Source organism: Vigna unguiculata, chromosome 9 (genome assembly GCF_004118075.2).
Source record: "Vigna unguiculata cultivar IT97K-499-35 chromosome 9, ASM411807v1, whole genome shotgun sequence".
NCBI classification, from domain to species: domain Eukaryota; kingdom Viridiplantae; phylum Streptophyta; class Magnoliopsida; order Fabales; family Fabaceae; genus Vigna; species Vigna unguiculata.
In genome coordinates this window covers 6686255-6704791 of record NC_040287.1, presented here as the reverse complement: position 1 = coordinate 6704791, position 18537 = coordinate 6686255, and the positions used below count along the sequence as shown (strand labels likewise).

General features: G+C 28.7%; 1 protein-coding gene and 2 non-coding genes across 3 annotated transcripts; all 3 read right to left on the bottom strand.

The window, feature by feature from the left end:
• Window positions 1-10204: 10204 nt before the first annotated feature.
• LOC114164326 (probable histone H2A variant 3) lies at window positions 10205-12180 on the bottom strand. Its single transcript, XM_028048961.1, has 2 exons — window positions 11919-12180; window positions 10205-10798 (listed from the first exon to the last, which is right to left on the bottom strand). Exons 1-2 carry the CDS (start codon window positions 12024-12026, stop codon window positions 10502-10504), a joined length of 405 nt encoding a protein of 134 aa, XP_027904762.1. The 5' UTR covers window positions 12027-12180; the 3' UTR covers window positions 10205-10501.
• A 3538-nt stretch (window positions 12181-15718) lies between these two features.
• Window positions 15719-15792, bottom strand: TRNAT-AGU. Its single transcript has one exon. It is a non-coding gene; the product is annotated as a tRNA-Thr (tRNA).
• Window positions 15793-15982: 190 nt separating this feature from the next.
• Window positions 15983-16056, bottom strand: TRNAT-AGU. Its single transcript has one exon. It is a non-coding gene; the product is annotated as a tRNA-Thr (tRNA).
• Between the last annotated feature and the right edge of the window lie 2481 nt (window positions 16057-18537).

Sequence of the window (18537 nt, the reverse complement as noted above, 5' to 3'; positions counted from 1 at the left end):
TTTATTTCATGTAATGATACATAACATTCTTTTATCACTATTCCATTTCATCCAACACTAGAAGTTATTTCTCACTTACATTTCCTCCATGTTGTGGATAGTGGCTGGGCTCTGTAAAGGTTTGTGGCTCATAATTTTTATTTAATGTAAAGTGAACACAAATTGGTCTCGTATGTATTTATATACACGAGGAAAAATATGTTCTTAAAATAAAACTTTCAATATACACTAGTGCAAAATCACGTTCTTAACTCACCTTATAGGTCTTTGTTACTGCGGAACTGAAGTCTATAAGGACGCGGTGACATTTTTGAAATTTTTGAATTTTTTTGCCTCGGGTCCCTATCCAACTGAAGCCTATAAAGACTTTTATGCTTCGGTTATCACTCAACTGAGGCCTATAACTCATTAGTGTTCTCCAAAATTTTAAAATTGCCACTGACAGCAGAGGCTTTGGCCTCAGGTGGAATAGGATCGGGGCCTATACGACTTTATGCCTTGGTTATTAATGGAACCGAGACCATAAACCTTATTTAGGGTTCCAAATTTGTGAACCCTGCACTGTTAATCTTCTCTGCGCGAACCAAAATCGGGAACTGTTTTTCTCCTCTGCGCAACTCCCCCAAAACGCAACCAGACCGGGAGCCAGTGCGACGTTAGACCACCGCGTGCCACAGTGACGCTAAACCAGGTTGTTGCTACGCGTTCGGAGCCATACTTCAATGACAGAGATCGACACTGTTGCGAGCAAAGACGCAGACAGCTTTTGTTGCGACGCCATCAACCTCACCATTGTTGCTCTGTCTTGCGAGCCAGATTTGCCTCGCGCCTCCGACGACCACCACGAGTCGCGCCGTTGAAGGAACATGACCTGCAACTCGCGCGCGACTGCACCTTCGACACCGCCATCAAAAACTTCCGTTGTTGCCGCTGCAGAATTACCACCGTGAGTCGCGTGCCGCTGCAAAAAACCCCTCCCGAGTTGCGTCGACGCTGCATGAGCCACTACTTGCTGCGGAATGCACCTCCACACCAATGGCTTCGGTTCTCATAGTCGCGAAGCAAAAAAGTCCCTCTATGGCTCCGGTCCCTTTGAACTTGAGACCAAAAGACACCCCATTTTGGCCTCATCCTAATATGCCTCAGGTCTAAAATTGTCGGTAAAATGAACATATATATATCATTTACTTTTCTTAGAATAAGTAAATCCACACTCCTACAGTATTTCTTCTTGTAAAAAGTGTTAGAGAAGAAATGTAATAAAACTGCCTTTTATGCCAAATATATTTTGTTCAAATGCACCCAATATATATATATATATATATATATATATATATATATATATAATAATAATAATAATAATAAAGTATAAGTAATTTATAAACACTAGTGTAAATACAAGTACTATCGCACCTGTATATGCATTTTGTAAATATATGTGATATTATATTAGTAGGTGATAATATTGTAATGTTATTAAGTTAATATATAAACTAAAATTGTATTTATTAAAGATAAAGTGAAATATATCAGAACAGATGAAAGAATAACCATTCATAAATAAAGAATAAGAGAAGAAGCAAAGATAACGGATTTTATAAAAAACTGGTAAAAGTAACGGTCAATTGTTAAAATTTAATAAATTATTATATTTAAAAGATAAAATTAATATTTTAAAATATGGATAAAAAAGAAAATCTCTTTTATATATTATATATTGTTATAGATTAAACATACAGAAAAATAAGTGGTAGGCAGAAGATAGATTGGAAAAAACATGAATCATAGCCACTTTACGGAAAGGATATGGAAGACAGCATGGGCCTTAGAAACATGGATCATACCCTATAAACTTTTCAGGAACTGCAGAAAATGACTTCAAAGGAAAGAGTTAGATAGCTAATAAATAGAAACTAGGTCGTAACCCAAACAACACACCATTCAACCGACATTGAAAGCACCCTTTGTGTCCTATAATTCTATCCACCCATTAGAACTCAACATTTATTTCCTTCTTTTGCACATGGGACCTCATCAATAGGTTCGTTGTTGGGGGTATTTTCTATCATTCAGGGTTAAATATGTTTTTGGTTTTTTAACTTTTAGTGAAAATTGAAATTAATTCTTCTTCGAAATTTTTGAACAATTTAGTCCTCTAATTTTAGAAATACATGAATTTAATCTTTTTAACTATATTTTGTTAAGTTCATTTGATGTTTCAAACACATGTGTTTCATACTAACATTTTAGGTAGCATCAAAGCATAAATGTGTCAAATGGTGTAAATAACTCAAATGCTATCATCAGATGTATTTGAAATATTGAATAAACTTCACAAAATTCGGTTAAAAGACTAAATCCATGAATTTCTAAAGATGAGGGACTAAATTAAGCCAAAATTTCGAAGATAGATTTATTTAAATTTTCACTACAAGTTAAGATACCAAAAACATATTTAACCCTATTATATATAACTTGAGTATGAGATTAGACATTAATATATAATTTATAATGATATAATAGTAATTGACACGATAGGTCTAACAAATAATAAATTTTATTATGATAAATGTTGGATGACTCTAATACTATTTTAATAAGTAGACTTTAAACTTAATTCAATCTAGAGTTAGACTTGTAAATAAAATTTACATCAACTTATTATAAAGGGAAATAAAACTTTGACAAATAAATTTTTGACAAAATTAACAAAGTTACTAAATAGAATTTTTTTCATTTATTTATGGAAGTTACAAAAGTAAAGTAATAAAATTTTAGGATTTTTTTAATCAAAAATAGTTGTTTGTCAAAATTTATAGAATCAAATTTTATTAAAACTATAAATTCATCTTATCTCTTTATAGTCGATATAAAATTTATATTTGCTCCTAACTAACTGCTACCATGTTGGTGAACATGTTGGACAGCATAGTGCCCCAATGATGAATGGTCAAAAATGTGTAAATCGAGCCCACTTGCACCCTCAAATTTGAAAGACATGTTGCTGGCAGGTTGTAATCAAGATCAGATTTTACATGACCCACTTGGGCCTCTTCTACAGTTTTCAGTGCCCAATATTGGAAGCACAGTTTGCAGATTAGTAATAGCCAAATGGGCCTATTGGGTGAGACATACAAGTTCAGCCGACATAGATGAAGACAAGACTTATTCTTAATGGGCCTCAACGGGGTGAAGGACCAGAGACACTGATTGTCTATTTGGGCCCGCTTACTTTGCTGCAGGTTACCGGTTGCGGAGACATAGTGTTTTCTGTCAAAATATAAATCACAATATCTTAATAAAAAATATGTTTTTTTTCTTTAAATTTAGGTTAAAATACTTCTTTGGTCCATGTTTTTGTTTAAAAATCTCAAATAGGTCATAAGATTTTTTTTAGTCTCAATTAGGTTCATATTTTTGAAAATGTGTAACAATTAGGTTCATTCTATTAGTATGGTGTTAATGGTGTTAAGGATGTGTCACGTGCCAGTCTTTTTTTTTTTTAATTTTCAATTTCATCCTCTTCAAATTGAGACCAAATTTAACTTTTATATAAATTTTATAATTATCTTTTTATTAAACATTTTAATAATATTAAGTTTATTTAAATTTATATTTTACATTAAACTTTACTTATATTTTGTTTTAAAATTTTAAAATATTTATTTTAAATTGTTACAAAATTGTTTTAAATAATTTATATACAAATGTTAGAGTTGGTTTAAAAATAACAATTTTAAAAATTTAAATATAAAATTTTAAAACAATTTTGTAAAAGGTTAAAATAAATATATATTTTTTTTAAAATGGACTGAAATGTAATCAAAATAATAAATATATGGACGAAATTGAGATTCGGACAATGACTTGACACGTGTCACCTTACTGACTTGAAACGTGGCATGAATAATTTAAAAAAAAATTAAGAAAATTAAAAAATTAAAGAAAAATAAAAAAATTTCAAAAGAATGAAGAACTGACACGTGTCACATCCTTAACACCATACTAATGGAATGAACTTAATTGTTACACATTTTTTAAAATATAGACTTAATTGAGACTAAATATTTTTTTAAAACCTATTTAAAATTTTTGAAAAAAACGTAAATGAAAGAGGTTTTTTAACCTTAAATTTATTTTAGTAAACGTTGGACGATTTCGAACTGAGGTAAACATTTTTCTTTATGATTATGTAAATTTGATTAAAAGTAATAAATTTTGGTACTTAGTTTATTATTATAAGGATTGAAGCTTAAATTCATGATTATTAGAATTTCATTGCTTTATAAAAAGTATACAAATAAAATTTAACCATTGTTTTTTGTTATTATCGTTTTAATAATATTTTTCATGTCATAATAAATCATTGATGTGTTTTGAGATATCAACCTTAGTGAGATATCATAATATATAATAAAGATTAAATATATTTTTCTTTATACATAAATTATATTTTATTTTTAAACTAATTATAAAATATTTTGCAAAATCAAATTCAACAAATAACATTTAGAAGTTATATATATTTCACCATAAAACTCCGTATGTTATATGAAGAATAATACCCGAATACTATATGTTGAGAAATATATTTTTCATAACTTTTATAAAATATAACTTTATAATTTAGTTTAAAAATAAAACATAATTTTTTATAATAATTTAGAAAAAAAGTATTTAACCCAGATAATAATATTTAACATAAATTTAAAAAGAAAAGCTCCATATTTCCTTAAAATTTTTGGTCTCAAATGAAGAAACGATACGGACACATGCATTCAGTCGAGAAATTGAAGAATATTTTCAATAGTCATTAGGAGCAAATAAAAAAGTTATAGTACTAAAAAAACCATTACTGATATATATATATATATATATATATATATATATATATATATATATATATATATATATATATATATATATATATATATATACACCAATGTTTGCAAATCTTAAATAAGATGTTCCAATTTGTAAAGATCTTTTGCAAAAAGAAAAAGTGGACGATGATATTTTATCCCCCAATAATTTAAAATAAAAAAATAAAAATTTAATCTTTTAATATTTAAACTAATTATCATTTATAATAAATAGTTACCTTTATTATTGCACATAATAAATAAAAATTAATTCATTTAAGTTATTAATCACGTTTATATATACATTTATTTTATTTAAATAGCAATCATTTTAAATTTTAATTTGAAACCAACTAAAAAAATATATTTATAAATATAAAAAAATCACTAAAGTTAGTATTTAATATCTATGTTGTAGGGATAGATACATATATCATATCGATATGTACTTAATATGTCAATATTTTTATTTTAAAAGTAAAAAAATATGTTATATTATATATATATATATATATATATATTATAAAACTTTTAAAAACATAATAAGTCTGTGGTATGAATTCAAATAAAAATCATTTATATTAAATATTTTTAATATAAAAATTATAAATTATTAATATAAAAAAGTATTTCTATAATAAATTAGTATCTTAAAGACTTATATTAGTTTTCTTATGAATAATATTTATTGAAATCAAACATTTATTATTGTATATTATTTAAGTAATTACCTATTTACAATTGAATTATTTAGCTAGTATGAGTTGAATTAAATTACTTAACCTTGAATTATCAAATATTATTTAATTTAATTAATATAATTAAAATTGTTTGACGAAAACAAGTGAATATATATATATATATATATATATATATATATATATATATATATATATATATATATATATATATATATATATATATATATTCCTAACCGTCTTAAAATCTCATCAAACAAAGATAGGTAGGTTAACCTATTTATATTTATATCTATATGCATATATCCATAATCTATATCTATATCTATCTATATATTATAATATTATACAAATAAAAGGAACTTTTTTAGGAACATTTTGAACACATAAAAAAAATCAACAATAAAAACAAATATATTATTCCAATAACATTTTTATGTTCTACAATAAATTTTAAAAGCATATCAATACTTTCTTAACATAAATCTAGAAAATTATTAATAATATTTTAATTATAGTAATAGAATGGTATATATATAAAAATATTTTCCATGATTAATAATATAAAAATGGTTGTTAATTTATTTTGCATAATACTTCGTAATTGTATATGTGTTTTAACATCTCAAACGGAAAGCAATAACAAAATAAATCAAAGAACAAAATACATGGATAAACAAATAAATATAAATTGTTCTTAAATGCTCTCAAACTTTATATGACATTCCTTATAAGGTGAAATCACCCATCTCTCAATCTTAATAGTCTTTATTAAAACATTTTTTCTAATAACATGCTTTGGGGCGTCAAGAGTATCATCTTCGATCAGAGAAGTGAGAGCAACATCAAAACTCAAACCAATTCTTAAAGACAGAACTTTATCATCATTTGACTTATGTGAGAATTTAGTGAGTAAATCTTGTACAAAATGAGGAAAACTTAGAAAATTTATAAAGTGGAATAGGTTAGGAAGAAAATTTTACAAATATGTAAATTATTTATAAACTTCTGCCGTGTCAACGAATGTGATATTAAAACACATGCAATTAGGAATTAAAAAGTTTGGGACAATGATACATGTAAATATACAATTACAAAGCTTTACCAAAGACTTCAAAATCACATTTCTAAACTCTTGCACCATGTTTTCATTTCAACATTTTTTAACTTGAAATGATTATTGAAATGTAGGTAGATCAAGCTTGCGACAAAGTCTTATCCATGAGTTGGTCAAACTCTTTTGAAAGTTTGGCAGAATTTGTATTTTGTATACAAAAATCAAATTGGTGGAAATAGATTTGAGAATGTGGAATATAAGTCAAGGACAGAAGTGTAAAAAACTCATTAAAGGATGTACCTTATCATTAGTTTCAAGAACCTTAGAGCATGATTTCTAGAGTAACATAGATGCATCTCTACCAAATAGCACAAAAGTCGTTGAATCTATTTCATCCATGACTCTAGCCTTAATTTTATATCTGTAAAGATGAAATGAAAACATGTTACAAAATGGGAATGAAAAGGAAATGCAATGTAAATGTAAATGAAATTAGCATATATTTCATAATGATTATATTTCCATATACTAAGGCCGCAACATTTCAAAAGAATTTCAAAAATTTTATGTTAAGTAAATATTGATATTCTTTTAAATTTTATTGATTTGAATTATCTATTTTATTATTAATTGAAAATCATTTTTATATATACCATTATATACTATAATTAAAATATGTAGTCAAAACATGTACCATTATCCATGAATATCCATTATGAATTTTACTCGCAAATATTAGTAATTATATTTATGTTTTTATTCCAAAATGTAGATAAGCTCTTGATCGTCTTATATAGTGTTTTTGAATTGTTTTACAACTATAAGACAATCTCCTTTCGGTGTTTAATAGACTTTGTATTTTGAAAATTTTTCCAAAACATTTTTATCATTCAACCTTCTTTCTAAAGTTAATATCTTTTGGTGGTTAGTGTTGGGAATCCAAGTGTGAGTCTAAGTTTCATATTGAGTAAAAATGAAAAAATTGAGCATCATATAAGGATGAAGACGCATAAATCCATCATTTTAAGATTTTAGATTAAGAGTGATGTCATATATGGGTTGGAGTTATGTGTCATTGGTATTTATCTTCCCGGTGAGTCTAAGTTCTACATCAAATAAAAATAAAAAAATTGAGCACCATATAAAGATAAAATGCATCCATAACATTGCATTAAAAATTGTAGGACAGAAAGTCAACACATCACCCCTTTTCAATGGATAAAATTGACTCCTAGAAATAAATAATCTCTTCATTTTTCTTGATTCTCATGATTTTTAATTAATCTCCCCCTGAATGAGTTATGTTTTTGTATTTCTCCTTTGACGTAGTGTATAAACATAACTGATATATCATTGCTTCATGGTGATGCAAGAATTTTAAACTTTATTAAAAAATGTAGTTATGTCCGTTAATATTCGATAATCGTTAGGAATTTCTATATTGATTTTTTTTTTCTCTTATATTATTTTATACTTATTAAATTGTGATGAAGACTACGAGTATAGAAATAGTCAAGATAAAATTTTGTGAAAATCATTTTCTAAACTTACTAGTAATTTGGTCTTTCTCTCCAATATATGAGTCTTACGAGTATTTGTTTCATTTTTAAATTTGACATTAGACTTCACCGTGTCATTCAGAGAAAAAAATAATTTATTTTCACTACTTAAAATTGCTACATCTACTATCTCATGCCAGATCCATGGAATATTAGGATTTCCACCGATATAATAGTTAGGACCTGAAGAAACTTTAATCCATAATTTATATATATATATATATATATATATATATATATATATATATATATATATATTATAAACAGTTAATGTATAATTTAAAATATTTTTTTAATTTTAATATAGTTTACATTTTTAACATTTAAAAAAAAAATCTATATAAAGGTTTTAGCGGGTACCGATAATAGTATTGAGTATTCAATATGTGTTCATGATGTTTAAATATCCATTCTTTTGCCAAAACTTTTCATTGTAAAAACAATTAAAAATTATTTTATAATGATAGTATTTATCACATTTTCTTTTATGAGTTCCTTGGTCTCCTTTATGATTTAATATCCCCAGTTGAAATCATCACAATATTTTCCTTCTCCAGAATGACTGGATTCAACATTTGTGAAAATCACCCAACTTTTTATATTTTTCTTTTCCAAGATTCTACTTCTGTGTCTTGACTTGTGTGTCTTACAATGATTCCCAACAAGTTTGCTACAATCTAATGTTTATGTTGTGAGACTTAACATCACATAGTCAAACTTCATTAACATCATTTCACCAATTTTCTTTCTACTGCTTTGCTAATAAAATATCTCATTTTAATGATGAGATAGGTAACCATGAAAAATATTTTTCTACGAATTAGACACTTAATACTTTTCAAATGATTTGTAATTTGTAGATATTTTTTATTTTTGTTTTAGTAACTTCATGAACTCATTATGTTAATCTCAATTAAACAAAAATAAGAGAAGAAAAAAGTAAATTGATATCTGCGAAATAACCTATTCATCCTACAAATGCACACGGCAAAAGAGAAGAAAATATAAAATTGTTCCAACATGTCACACACACACCAAAAAAGGAGACGAGAAAAGGAAAATATGATCTACTGAAGCATTCTGACAAGGGTTAATTACATTTATAATTCCTTGACTATTTTACATTGGTAAAGAACTAAAATATAATTAAATTATACAAATAGTACGAAAAAAAACTGATCACATTTAAAAAATATAAAAAATAAGTTACCTAAACTAACTATTTATAGTATTAAAACTTGAAATATAAAGTTCATAATTGGAATAACCAAAGTATACTTAAATCATATGTATAAAAGGATCAAAGATGCAGGTGTGATGTATGGATTCAAACCATTAACACTTGTTTTGGATTACTTGAAAATTAAAAACAAAGGTTTAGGCTTGAGCAAAATATTCACAGTTTTGCTGTTGTATATGTAAACTGTGAAATCGAATGAAAATAGAAAAGTAGCACAGACAACATATTTGTCTGCTTCTGCGACATTTCTTGCAGCATCCACTGAAATTGCATCACAAAAGATTCAAATAAACAAATAGATTTCTGGTTGAATCTAACCATTATCCAAACTATCATATAGAATTATGACAACACTCCCGCAACAAAAAAAGTACCATATTGCAACTCCTTGATTGCTGCACTGCTACGCTGTTAACCTGATATATCAACACAGGCAGTCCCATATAGCCACATAGCATGTCACAATCATAGACGGCACGCCAACAGCCATCACTACAATACTATGATTACTACCATTGCCATAATTATGTTGCTTACCAAAACTATTTCAACAAGTTTAATCCTTTATGCTAACCCAAATTGAGAAAAACAACCTTAACACCCACAAGCCTACTAATAACATGGTTGGGATAGATATCAGATACAAGTATTATAAGACGCAGTGCTAAACACAGGTTGAAAGTAACAATAATTCAAACCATCCGACTGAAATATGCTCAATTAAGATTTTCAGTGATCGTGACATACACAATTGGTAAAGAGAAAGACTAAAATAGTACACCTCCACGACCAACAACAGCAACAGGGTCTTAAATAGAAGGTTCTTTTTTTGATGTTGATGCAACAAATGCAGAATTAGTAGAGTAACAATAATTCAAATCATGAGACTGGATTATCCTGAATTAAGATTTGAAGTGATAGAGACATACTAAATTGATGAAGAGAAAGACTACACATTATCTCCATGATGAACAACAGCAACTGAGTCTTAAATAGAAGGTCCTACTGATTTATCAAGTGCATGCAACAAATACACAATTAGTAGAGAGAAATTTCACATGAAGCAGCTATTATGCACTAGGGATCTACTCCTTGGAAGACTTGTTGATAAGAGACTTGTGAATGTGAGGAATGACTCCTCCACCAGCAATGGTTCCTTTTATCAGGGTATCCAGCTCTTCATCCCCACGAATGGCCAGCTGTAAATGCCGGGGAGTGATACGTTTCACCTTGAGATCCTTGCTAGCATTCCCTGCAAGCTCCAATACTTCAGCAGTGAGATACTCCAAGATTGCGGCAGAGTAAACAGCAGCTGTAGCCCCAACTCTACCATTCGCGGTTGTCCTCGACTTCAATAGCCGGTGGATACGACCAACTGGAAACTGCAAATTACAACATACAAGAACCTCATGTAAGACAACATACGACTTTGCTACTCCTTAGCCCAATGGATCAATAGTTCCCACAAACTATATGCTACCATATTCTGTGGAATCAGAATACAATGATTTGGTCAAAACATCAAAAAGGTTGGTGAAATTATAGTAAACTCATATCACATTAAAACAGAAATTTTTGGAGACATGACCCCTACATAACATGCTTCAATCTTCTAGCTACCTAGAAGGGACTGATTTCAATTTCTAAATCCAAAGGCTTTAATCTTCTAGCTACACCAACTAGGGACTGATTTCAATTTCAAAATCCAAAGGGTCACCTAAGACAGTTTAGTTCTTTCAATTCCTCAATCACAGACGAGAAACCAAATATAGTCAGGTAAATCTCCCTAAACAGATGAACTTTTGGTTGTAGCATATCAGAACCATGCCAGTAATATTAGAAGCATTTGTAATTTGTAATGGAAAATAAACAAAAGCAAACTAATATGTAAGCAAATTATCTGACTCTAGATAAGTTTGTTTACACAATATCGCGACCTACATCTAAACATCAACAGTAGAAATTTTCAGGTCTAACTGGACTCGAGTTGTCTTATGGGCTGCGATAAACGCGTTTACATTATGTCGATGCAGCTCCAACATATTTAAAATAACAATCCAAGTGTTTACATAGCAAAAGTCAGTCAAAATTTACATAGACTCAACACTGACTTAAAAAATGTCAAAATGACAAGAACAAAAACAAAAATGTCAAACCAACATGTGTTCGTGAACGAGTACGCTGCAATTAAACTTACTAACTCAGTATACTCGCATTAAACCTTCCAGATAATTAAAAGAAAAAAGAAAAATAAAAACTTTCAAAGAAAAAACAGACACCAACATTTGATTTTTTTTCCCTCTCCCGCTGGTCAGAACATCCCACGGAAAAAGCACAGCTAATATCTACGAAACCCGACAACAAATGGCTCACATTGCGTTACCCCAATAACGAGGGTTAAGAAAAGAAAAGAATTTACAGAATGAGTGCGTGGAGATTTTGCAGGGCTAGGAGGGAATCGGAAGAGGTAAAGGAATGAGAAAGGAAGGGAGATCTGAGAACCTGAAGGCCGGCACGAGAAGAACGTGAAATCGGCTTCTTCTTGTCCTTATCTTTGTTGGCGGCAGAGGTTTTGCCGGTGATCAACCCCTTCGCCCCTTTCCCGGACATCTTTTACCGCCAAAACAGTACGAGGTGTTGCGCTGAGAGGAGAGAGAAAGGTAGAGAGAGAAGATGAAGGCAGGTCTCAGACTCTGATGAATGAAGGTAATCTGTAATCGACACAGAGGAAAGGGATTTGAGGTTGTTTCTTGGTCCTTCCTACCACGCTTCTTTATTTATTTATTTTTTCCGCACACGCATCCGCTGACCCTCCAACTTTCTTCTAATTACATCGCCACCCCAGTTTTAAGACTATTTACTTGTTTTCACCGTAAACTGGTGTTTTAAAACTTTACCCGAATTCACCAATCCGACCTTGTTAGAAACCGAATTAAAAGTTAGCCCAACGCATAATTAAATTGGATAAAACTCAGGCAGTCCCTAACAAATGCGTTATAATATTTATATATTGGTAGCAGTTTGGGATGTTATTTTATTAATGGTAAATAGGAATGGTAGTGGATATGGTTAGTAGTTGTATGTTATTCGTTTGATTAAAAAATATGTATGTGTTATATATATCTTATTACACTGGAGTACTTAGTTTGGAAAGTACTAAAGATTAATTTTAAATTTGGAAGTTTTTCATGAAATATTTTTTAAAATTTATTTTGAATTTTTTTAAATAAAACTATCCAAAAAAACTTAAATAAGTTGCATTTCAACAATATAAATCCAAATTATGTTAATCTAAAACATATATCTAAAATTAGTACTTAAAACATAACTAAATAATACTCAAAAACATAAGTGTAATATGATTATAATCTCTTAAGCAATTTTAATAGGCAAATGTAAAAGTGTAAATATAATGATATAAATAAAAATAAATCACACTTCAACATTGATATCTTCGTTTTAATATTTTTACTTTGACAACTTATTCGCGAAACAAAGAACTTACAAAATAATTCACATAGTGATATTATTGGTAAATTTGAAATGAAATATTAAAAAACTAAGTTACTTTTGTCTATTTTGAAGAGTCTAAAAGGAAAATAGCTAATTAATTTTAAATTAAATATATTTTTATTACTTGAATTATAATATGCAAATTTTGATTTTATTTCTTTCTTAAAATTTGATATTATTTTGTCCTCTTGGATATATTGTATTTATTAATTTTTATATTTAATTTATAAAACATAATTATCAACAATATGTATAATTTTATTCAATTAAAATTTATCAGTGTGAGATCTTGCTAAACACATGGGTTCCTTTTAATCTATAAAAAATAAAGACGTTTATATACTAGTTTAGTTTAACCAAATAGATAAAATAATATCAGTATAGTTTCATATAATGAGTAAAAAACGTATTTGAGATTTGAATGATCGATTTTAACTTAGATAAACAAGTTACATTTGTATAATTTTCATTATACATCTCTTATCGAATTTTAAATTTTGACCGTATAAGATTTATCTTAAATCTACTTGTGACCATTAAAAAAGATATGAGAAATTCATACATATATATTTCTATTCGACCGGTCTGACACTCCTATTTTCTATATGTTTTAGTCTTTAAATTATTTTAGTTTTCAACCTCTCTAATGCAAAAGATTATTGATAGTCCAAACCGTTCGGGTTGTACTTGCATAAAGTACTCTAATACTTAAGTTTGTAATTGTCCGAGTACAAGTTATATTGAATATTATAATTATGGAACCCAACTACCCTACTTGGACTTTTTATTTATACTATTCATAATGGGTTTTTACTTAGCATGGCCTAATCAGGACCTAAACATACCTCAATGTTATTATTTAGTAGTTGATTTAGGGTCTATCTTTGCTAAATTACATTTAGAATGTTTAATCATATTGAATCATCGAGCATGTCCTACTGATCGGACATACCTATATGACCAACTAGACCCTCTAATTGGTCTTAACTTGGTCAACTACCTCTTGATGTTTGACCGACATGTTCATATTATACAATATATATATATATATATATATATATATATATTACATCTTTACATTTGATGTAATAGTTTCCTTTACAATTACACACACAAACAAACCTATATTTTTAAAAAATTTACAAAACATCTTTCCCAAGAAAATTAATCAACTAGCTCTTTCAATTTTTTTCTTCATTTAGAATCTTATCTTTTATTCTTATTAATTTTATAGTTTCATACATAAAATATGATTATCATCAATATTTTATGTACTAGTTCTAAACATGTCAAATCTTTCAAAATTTGAATTTGTGGCCCTTGATATTATGAGGAAAAATAACTTATATTGAATATTAATTGTTGTAATACATTTATATGCAATGGGTCTTGGTGATTGATAAGTGTGATAATTACCTATTATTTACACTTCTTAGAACCTCTTAATTGTCTTTTATTAATGTATTTTGTGTTAATCCCATGAAAGAATTTAGGATTTTGTTATTTTATTTCAAAAAATAGGTTTACTTTGATGTTTATGGACTTTTGTAGAAAAGAATGGAAGATTGAAGAAAAATCACTAGTAGCTGCATGGAGTCACTCGCCCAGCTACCTAGACGTGCTCGTCCGGCGACCAAGACTCACTAGCCCAGCGAGGAAGGCTTGTTCGCCCAACGTGAATGTTTACTGGCCCAATGAATATCACTTTTTGCTTAAACATTAAAAGTGTCGAGACTCAAAGAAAAAACACAATTTTGGTTTGGGGAACACGACTGGAACTCAAGACAGAGGCTGAGACACTTCTGGGCTTAAATGATTCATCTTTTTTCATTCATTCTACCATTCCAACTCCATTTGTGCTCTAGATGTATAGGAGTAGCTAAACTCCATTTCATTGGGGTTGGATATAATGTACCTGAACTCATTATAGTTTCATCTATGCAATAGAATTTCTTTCACTGCTTTTGTGTTCTATCTACATTATTTTCGTGCATGATGAAATATCTATGCATTTTTGTGGTATCTAATCAATTGAAAGTGTTTTGGAACCCTAGACATGAATAGAACAACCTAGAGGTTTGGTTCTAGACATAGACCAAAGCTTTTGGTCATTCTAGACATCGTTTTTAATGTGTCTATTGTGTTTAAACATCTAAGGGATTAGTATTTTTACATAAAAGTTCAAAACATGCCCCTAAGGGATTAGGGCTTGAATACCTTTGATGTCAATGCTTAAGTAGATTAGAGATATATAGTGTGAGATGATTGCTTAGAGTTATGGTCATGAATTCCAACCTCAATGAGTCTTTGCCTTGATTATTTTATCACTTTCAAGTTTAGAAATATCTATGTTTTCACTTGTTTCGAATTAATCTATGATTACATTCAATGCTTAAATTAGTTAGTACGCCTAATTAACTAAACAAACACAATTCTCGTGGGAAAACAATACTTGGACTTACCATTTTTATTACTTGCATGACTTGATACACTTACCAAAGTCTTAACAGTGATGTCATTAAAGAAATAAAATAAAAATCTAAACAACTAATTTGCTCCTACAACAAAAATATCGTGAAAATGAATTTCACAAATGTTTTGAATTTATTTCATGTCTTTTTATATAGTTGAACAATAGAATGAGCTTTAGGTGAAAAATCATGAGACTAACCCAACTGGTTTGACGCCATTCCCAAAAGTGAATGTAGCAATATCTCTTATTAATATTTTCATGGTCATAAAGAAACTTTCAGAAAAAAAAAAAATAAAACACAAGCATATTTATAAAATGCTTTCATTGAGAGTTGAACTCAAGACCTCCCGCTTACTAAACAGGTGCTCTAACCAACTGAGCTATGAAAGCAATCCATAACTAGTTATGTCCATTTTCCTAAGAGTGAATGTCGCACTATCTCTTATTAATATAAGAGAAATTTTATCATCAAAAGTGTGAAAAAGAAAAAAAAATGAAAGTAATGACAAATAAGATGACAATATAAGTTATCATTGTACACCAAAGAATCTTAAAGAAAACCGGAAAAACATATTCATTATGCTTTCATTGAGAGTTGAACTCAAGACCTCCCGCTTACTAAAGCGGTGCTCTAACCAACTGAGCTATGAAAGCAATCTTTAACATATTTATCTATCTACATAATAAACACTCTAATCAACTAAGTTATCACCTAATTGGTGATGAGAGTGTTAATATATATATATATATATATATATATATATATATATATATATTTATAAAATGACAGAAGAAGTCTCTACATGATGAATTAAGAAAATCGGTCTTGATAATACTAGTGCATTTACATCTCATGTTTTTCATGAGTATTCCAATAACACATTTCATACTCAAAATGGACTTGTGGAATCATTAATAAAATGTATAAAAAAGGTTGCAAGATCATTACTTATGAGAGCTAATTTTCCAATGGCTACTTGGGGATATGCAATTTTGCATACTACGATATTGATTTGCATCAAACCAATAAGTTATAACAAATACTCTATTATGCAGTTGGCTTTTGGTCAGTAACCTAATATTTCTCATTTAAGAATTTTTGGGTGTGGTGTATTTGTTCCAATTTCCTTACCAAAAGGGACTATAATGGGTTTTCAGAGAAGATTGAGAGTATGTGTTGGATATGATTCTCCGTCAACAATAAAGTATCTTGAACTATTAATATGACTTATTTATAGTTCAATTGGTCGATTGTCATTTTGATAAATAAGTGTTTTCAATATTAGGGGGAGAAAGAAAACAATTGAAAAAAAAATATTGGTTGGAATGAATTAATGATCTCGTCTTGATCCTCGTATAAAAGAATGTGAATTGAAAGTTCAAAGGATAATTTAGTCAATCAATTACCATATGTTTTTATTGATAGAAAAAGGGTAATTAAATCATATATATCGGCTGTTAATGCTCATATATATCGGCTGTTAATGCTCTAAATAGAATTGATATTAATTCATAACATGCTTGAAGCATGGTAGGCCTATTAGTTGCAAAGTCACGCTTGAAGCATGATAGATCTATTGGTTCCAAAGATTAAAACTCTTGAATGAGAAAATGAGCTAAAAAGCAACATGACCTAATCGAAAAGGTGGATAATCCCAAAAGATTTAGTTGACATGATTAATGATTTATTTCTAGAAGAACATATATACCTAAAATTGTTGAAAATGATAACATCTCAATAAATTATGTCATGAATAAGATAATATGGAACTAAAATGAAGTCATCATTGATGAGACTTTTGCATATATATATATATATATATATATATATATATATATATATATATATATATATATATATATATAGCGATTAATGTTATAAGTGACAATGAGGATCAAGAACCAATGATCATTGAAAATTGTCGACAAAGAAATTGTTGACTAAAATGAAAAGAGGCAATGGAAGCATAATTAGATTTGCTTGCTAAATGAAAGGTTTTTAGACTTGTAGTTCGCACACCTAAGGGTGTAAAACCCGTTGGGTACAAATGATTTTTTGCATAAAAACAAAATAAGAATGGGGAAATTGTTAAATACAAAGTATGATTAGTTGCTCAAGGTTTTTTCACAGAAAACCTATTATTGATTTGTGAAGAAACATATTCACTTGTATTAGATGCAATAATGTTTCGATATTTGATTATCCTAGTTGCACAAGAAGGGTTGCATTTACATCTCATGGATGATGTTATAACTTATTTGTAAGATTGTTTTGAGAATGATATTTTTATAAAAATCCCTGAAGGATTTAATATGCCCAACAAGGTAAATTCTAAAGAGGATTATTCAATAAAATTGAACAAGTCTCTATATTGATTAACGCAATCAGGACGTATGTGAGTACTTGTTAAAAGAATAGTATAGTAATGATCCTATTTATCCTTGTATTTATATGAAAATATAGAAAATGAATTTTCCAGAATTTTTGTTTATGTAGATGACATAAACATCATTGGAACTCTCAATGAGCTTACAAAAGGAATTGATTGCTTAAAGAAAGAATTTGAGATGAAGGATTTTGGAAGGACAAAGTTTTGTTTGAGAATATAAATTGATTATTTAAATAAAGGGGTTTTTGTACATCAAGAGACTTATATAATGATGTGCTTAAAATGTTCTAAACGAACAAGTCACATTCATTATGCACTCTAATGGTTGTGAGGTCGTTAGATGTTAATAAAGGCTCTTTTAGACATTAAGAAAATGACGAAGAACTAGAGCTGTCAAAATGGGTCGCCCGGCCCGACCCACTACGGGTTGGCCACTTGGTGGGCCAACCCAACCCGACTCACTTATAAGCGAGCCGAAAAACTTTGAACCCGACCCGGCCCACCACGGGTTGATGGGTTAAACGGGTTGGCTCACTAGCCCACTTAATTAAAATAAAATATAATTTTTTCTTAAGTCATAAATTATAATTCAGATTAAAATTTAAATAAACTTCAATACAATCTAAGTACAATCCAAAATGATGTTAAACTCCAATACAAACCAAAAAAAATAAAAATAAATTACTATCTAAGATCAAAGCATTCTTGTCACTTATCCAATCATAATGTTAGAGTCTTGAATGGA

What these genes read in the sequence shown, in the direction of transcription:
- LOC114164326 (XM_028048961.1), bottom strand. Translation starts at nt 12,026, where the DNA reads ATGTCCGGGAAAGGGGCGAAGGGGTTGATCACCGGCAAAACCTCTGCC. An exon ending in CTTCTCGTGCCGGCCTTCAG is followed by an intron (nt 10,799 to 11,918) that starts GTTCTCAGATCT and finishes TGTAATTTGCAG; the next exon opens with TTTCCAGTTGGTCGTATCCA.